This window comes from Montipora foliosa, chromosome 4, assembly GCF_036669935.1.
Source record: "Montipora foliosa isolate CH-2021 chromosome 4, ASM3666993v2, whole genome shotgun sequence".
NCBI classification, from domain to species: Eukaryota; Metazoa; Cnidaria; class Anthozoa; order Scleractinia; family Acroporidae; genus Montipora; species Montipora foliosa.
In genome coordinates, this window is record NC_090872.1 from 33,122,535 (window position 1) to 33,129,096 (window position 6,562).

Here is a 6,562-nt window from a genome sequence, read left to right on the forward strand (position 1 = left end):
GATACAACCCTAATGTATGCTGATGAAAACCTACGTGTTCTTGAAATAACTATTAACTTGGAACTTGCAAAGGTCCGAGAATGCCTTAAAGCCAATAAGTTGACTCTCAATATTAAAATGTCAAACTTTGTTACTTTCCGGCTTCGCCAGAAGATAATGGCTTTTGTTACTCAGTTAAATTTTATCTCTGCAACCAATACTTTAACTAATCTTGAAATGAAAAACTATGTTAAATACCTTGTCATGGAAATATCATACCTTGTCCTGACTTGACATGGAAATAACATATTGACCACATTTGTCATAAAGTTAACAAATTAATTGGAGTTGTTGCAAAACTGAGACATTATGGACCAAGATGTTTACTGCTCAATGTCTAGCACACTCTAATTACTTCCTATCTAAATTTCGGCATTTGCGCCTGGGGCAACTGTGCAAAAATTCATCAAAAGCGTACTCTTCCTTTCTTCCGTTTTCTCTTCCTTTTCCTTGCCCATGGACTACAAGTACTTGAATGTCTGGAATTTTGTCCTGCCAGGTGATGTGTAGGATCTTGTGAAGGCACTTGAAGGCAGTTAGCAGGTGGAAGCGATTATTGTCTATGGCCAATATGGCTGCCGTGTGAATTAGGCTCATGGTGGATATGTTAGCCGAGCAGATGGCACCTAAAATGTTTCAACTAAGAAATTCTGATTTAAACCCAGTTGCTTGCACCTCTTTGTTTAGAAACCAATTTGCTTTCACAGGGGCGTCTATTTGAAACACACTGCCAGGTCACTAAAAAGTATAAATTACTTTTCGTGAATGTTCTGAAGACAAAAATCAAAACATTTAAGTTTGCACTGACAACAAGTCATTTAGTGCGTACTGCAATTCAATTTTATATTAAACTTACATTCGACTGTCACACTGCTTTTAAGAAGAAAAGGTTTCTTGTGTAAATATGATGAAATTACCGTTTATAAATAAAGTTTATTAACCTGTCTTATCATGATCCTATCCTATCCTAACCTGGGTTTCAGCCGCCTTCTCCGCTCGCTAAGTCACAAGGGGGAGATAGGCTTCTGAATGCAGCAGGCGTTAATGCTGTCCAGTGACGTCACGAATCAAATGTCATAATTTATTTATTTATTTATTTATTTTTTTTATTAAAACACGCGTGGTCGTGGCCTCGCTAATATTGAAAATTCCAAAAGATCAAGTGTCAGACTTGCATGAAATTGATTTCGGAGACCACGGATCGCTATACGATATAGGGAAAAACCAATAAAATACCGAGGACTTACAAGAATTCAAGTAAGCAGACGACATAGACTCCGCCATCTTAAACGCACGAACTCTGGCAATTAAATTCAATGGCTCGCCAGTCACATGAATAAGTTAGCACGGTAACCAATCAGAGCCACCACACGGTTGTTTAATAGTGACGTCATGGGGCAGCATTGACACCTGCTGCTCTCTGTCGCCTATCTCCACGAGTAACTTAGGGAGCAGAAGAGATTGCTGAAATTCGGGATAGTCTTTCCTTTGTGTCTAATAGGTTTGTAAACCAATATCCTGGTAGTGAACAATTATTGCGCTTGTAGGCATTTGCAGGAATCCATGCGCTTGTAGGAATTTTCACGCATCCTCATGGGGCTGCAAGAATCCTATAATAATAAGACAAATAAATATTGTAGCTTTATTTTTTTGTAATTACTTAGACGTTTTTACATGTAAATTAACGCAGACGTGTCCAGAAGTGCAGTTAATTAGGTCCACGGCTATTTTGATAAACGTCACAAAGTATCCCCTTGCTCTTCTCCCTAACTTCAACATCACTCTAGTCCGGGAATACGGTACCCTGCGAGCAGAGTCTCTTTCGATCTTCCTAGATAAGTCGGGAAGAGGAAAGTAGACTCTGCTCGCCGCCTGCACATTTTGTATTGAGCATGCGTTAAAAATTTTACTGTATTCGGTGTCAGTCACGCGTGACCAGTAGCCACAAAATCACAAAACGAAAACAAACAGTCGGGATATTTTCCAACAACTCTGGCAAACACACGACAATCAAGGAATCATTTCATTTCATACTCATGATAGGCCATACTCTTAAAATGCAATTTCATTTTTTTTCCTGAAACATTCATGGGTTTATGTCAGACTAGGAAAAACTCATGGGAATTCTAACAGCTAAAATTGCCACGCTGTTGAAAATTTCAAAATATTGATGACGCGTGTCGATTGATCATGCGCAAAAATTAAAAAAAAAAAACAGGTTTGACAAGTCGAAGCTGGACTGACTCATCCAATTCTTTGGATGAGCGGCAAGTCAAAGAATGTGGAGGCGGCGAGCAGAGTCTACTTTCCCCTTCCCGACTTATCTAAGAACATGGAAAGAGACTCTGCTCGCAGGGTAGGAATACGGACAATTAACGTGACAAAGTCTTCCCTAGCTAAAACCCAAGTCCTAACGTAAATATAAATAGCTGCATTTAGCCTCACAAGAAAATAACCTTAAACCTTACACTTATCTTATTGCTAAAACGGGTAGAAAATACTTAGACTGAAGGCGGGTGGCCCTTAACAACAGAAAGACAATGGTTGCCAAGGAAGCTTTTGGTCAAAGAGCCCTACAAAAAGGTTGCATGGATAGTTCTATGAAGTAACTTTTTCAATGGAAATATGACATCACTTCAATCAGAACGCGCGTGCGAAACTAGTCCCAGTCCTCTGCGGTGCTTTTCAGTGAAAAACATGTAAAAACTGTCCAGAAATGAAAGGAAGAAGCCGTTTTTTTCACCGAATAAGAACCGTCCCATCATTTTTCGTAGACTGTAGCATGGAATTTCTATTTGAACAACAAATGGAACCAATATTTTCAAAAGTGTATCAAACAAGGGCCTCATGGCGTCATAATGTTTTTGGGAAATTACTTTATTTTCAAACCCATGCTACAGATGTAGTTGCGTTAAATTTTTTGGAATAATATAGTTAACTTGCTGGGTTTTTAGGCATTTTCCCTTTTATTCACGTGATTACTAAATATGGTTGTGAGTTGAAACCAGACAAAGAAATGTTAAATACAACACGCTTGACAGAAAATGGTAATTGCAGAATTAAATGGTTTCGAGGAATGATTATTTGAAGAGGTCCATAGCAATATTTTGGTAGTTAAGAGCCACCGCCCTTAAAAGAACACTTGCACCTTATCTCCTGCATTTCTGGACAAAAATGTTGCTGGACAGTTCCAATTACGTTTGTTCAGTTTAAAGGAATACTGGGATCCTTGCTTAATTTTGTGGTTTTCGTCGCCCTTTTCTTTTTTCGTGGACGGGTCGTTATGCCTAACATCTGCAAAAACGCCCTTTTCATTTTGGAGCTTAAGCAAATATACAACCACGGATTGATAGCGCTGTTTGCGTTGCCCAACCAGATGACGAGATACAGAACAATGTTTGGTACAGGCACTGGAACACTGAGTACGGTTACTGCATAGAAAATATTCAGCAACTGCGCGGGGAGCCAGCAAAGACAGAACACAACAACGATTATAACAAGCATGCGAACTACATTTTTCTTGTTAATTGTGTCTCGTTTTTGTTGAACTGCAGTTAGTATTTCAGTAGGAGGTCTTCTAAACCATATTTTATAAGAAGTTATGCCATAAAGGATTGATATTGCAACCAGAGGGAGAAAAAAAGTAATCAGGAAAAGATAAAGGAAAACGCCCCGAAAAGTGACACTTGCATCTCCCAAATGCGTCACCACGCACTCAGATTTTTCAGCATGAAAATAATAGATGACTGGCATGATGAACATCAAGCCCATTGAGAGAATCCATATTAAGGGAGAGATGTATTTGGATTTTCTAAACCAGGCAGTACGACTTTCCAAGGGGAAGTTCACCAGGTAGAACCGATCAATGGCCATGACGGTCAGGCTTAAAATTGAGGCCAGTATTGTTACTTTGGCAATATATTGAATTGCCCTGCATGTGATATCACCAAATGTGCCATGTATCGCCCAGTTGAACTCATTTTTCATTTCATTGACGTTGACAGGCATCATTAACACCGTGACCAGTAGATCAGCAACCGCCATATTCACAAACATGAAGCTCGTCAGTGAGTGCGTCCCGGGTTCCTTCCAGACGATGTAGATGAGGAAAGAGTTTCCCAGGAGCGACATAAGCATCGTCATAGCGTATAATACTGTTACTATGGCAACTCCAGTGTTACTTGATTCGGACATGATCAGTTTGATTTATACCTGTAAAATGTTATTTGTTATTAAATTGATCAGTTTTTGCTAGTTATCTCTTTAATAGCATAGTGTCTTGGATCCTATTCCTGTTCTGATGTTTCCTAAAGGGGCCAAGAATGTTTTCCCAGAGTGAGAAATCAGGTGAGGTATTTCTTCTTTCTCATACTTCGTCAGGCACTGCCTGATTTCTTTAGGGAAATGAAGCACTTTAAATTGATTCCTTAGTATTGCACTGCGCATCCTGTACTGCGTAAATGGTGAGTAAATATTTATAAATTGGTCCAATTTGCAACCTTGTAAATATGGCGTAAGTCGATCATACACACTAAAACAGTTCTCAAAACATGTGATAGAAGTTGTGAATGACCCAAAACTCTTTGCGAATAAGCGCGCTTTCCGAGAACACGGCCAATTTTGTTGTTTCGATCTACGATAATCGAGATAGATAGGTGCGGTGGTGTTTTACTCCTAAACGAGCACAGTGACCTGTATTTTTTATTGCATTATATTGGTGTAAAAAATTATCCCTTTTAAATAATTTATGTAATATATATAAAAATCTTGAGTATAGTCTATCCTTGCGGAAGAGTGCTTGATACGTTTAGCAGAGCGTAGTATAACTGAAAGTTGAACTAATCAATAAGTCAAAGTCTGTCTGGTGATTGCTTAAGCGTGAGACTCAGCGCCACAGAAAAAGTGATATCTTATTGATTAGTTCAACCTTGAGATATATAGCTCTTTGGCATTACAAAGCTTATAAGCTTTTGCTTTCATGTCCAAATTGAGCACTCTACCAGGATGAGTCATTGCCGCTAGCAATTGCGCATGCTCACTAGCTCGCTAGTTTCAGCACTCTGGCATGGCTTAGATGTATCACATGTGTGGGATATTTGGGGTGGATTTTTAAGCTTAACCACTATCCTAGACGTCAGCACTACATTGATGAGGCCTTGAAGGTCGAAACAGCACTGTCTGCAGTTAGTTATATACAAATATATATATTTTTAATGGAAATCCAACGATGTAGTCGCAAGCTAGTAGGATCCGAAGGATACACAACGCTTTGCTATTCAAATGTTAGGTGGTGAGTGTACAAATAGCGACAGAAAACTACTAACTGATCCATTTTGAATGAAAAACATGTTATACCGTGAGTGGGAATCGAACCCGCGTCCCCCTGGTTACTAGTCGGGTGTGCTAACCACTGCACCATCACAACACCCCTGCTGGCAAGAGTGTCATCAGTGAAGTTACTGGTTAGCCACGGGGCTCCCCGGTGTTTAAAAATCAGGAACAGGACGTACATCGGATCATCCGATCTAACTAATAACTTCACTAATGGCCCTGTTGCCAGCAGGGTTGTCGTGATGATGCAGTGGTTAGTACTCCCGACTAGTAACCAGGGGGACGCGGGTTCTATTCCCACTCGCAGCGTTTTATTACACACTAATATTTATAAGTATAACTTCACACTACTTTAAATGAATCCAAAACATACTTCACTCTAAAAGCTTTGTGCCGCGCAGTACCATTCGTTACGCAAAATTAATTTTAAAGATACGGCAATTAAAGAATTATCACAAATCGCTTTTCCACGCGGCAAAGGTACTTTATTTAACGCGTCGTTTTTTTTTTTTTTTTTTCTTTTTTCTGTTTTTTTTTAACAGGGGTTTATTCAATAACAGTTATCTGCTCTCTTTTTGGACATTTGTTTTGTTTTGCTCTAAAATGCCAGCGAATGTGTTTTTTTACTCCGTTTGCTCAACTGTTTTTCGATGTGTTATCGACAATGAGACGAAAATTTTGCCCTTGTGTTATAAACACGTAATCGCAATGAGTTTTCGTCAATTTAAGGATAAATCACTAGCTTGTGTTTTTAGAAGTTTGTTTGAAGCAGGTACAGGTAAGTTAATTCTGAGTTTCTTATAGTTGCTGTATTTTGCCGATTCTTGTTCCAAGCCAAGCTAGCGTGTTTCAATGAAATACATCAAAATGTAAATGTTCTCGTTCTCAGAGATAAAGTGGAATAAAGTACATTAATAAAACTCCTTTTGGACCTTGAACTGACAATGTCTCCGAACGACCTGTCAAATCACGAGCTAATACGTCTTTGATTTCTAATTTTAGCGTGATTCGTATTCGCTGGCTTTTCCAGCTTTTGACATTTTTCCTATCTCGTCATCTTGCTGATAACTTGCTTTTTTTCTTTTAAAACTCATGCGATTGAAGAAAAATTCATTGCCTAACTGGTGAATTGCACAGTAAATTTCACTTAAGTTGATTCCCTGGTTTTGCATTGCGCAACCCTGCTGCGCAT

At 39.0% G+C, this 6,562-nt stretch overlaps 1 protein-coding gene across 1 annotated transcript in view; it reads right to left on the reverse strand.

Annotated features, from left to right (window-relative positions):
- Positions 1 to 615: 615 nt before the first annotated feature.
- Positions 616 to 6,562, reverse strand: part of LOC137999188 (allatostatin-A receptor-like) — a 21,002-nt gene continuing 15,055 nt past the window's right edge. The window contains exon 2 of the mRNA XM_068845038.1: positions 616 to 4,251. Within this exon, the coding sequence (XP_068701139.1) occupies positions 3,244 to 4,233 (990 nt within the window). The 5' untranslated portion in view covers positions 4,234 to 4,251 and the 3' untranslated portion in view covers positions 616 to 3,243. The remainder of the gene's footprint in view (positions 4,252 to 6,562) is intronic.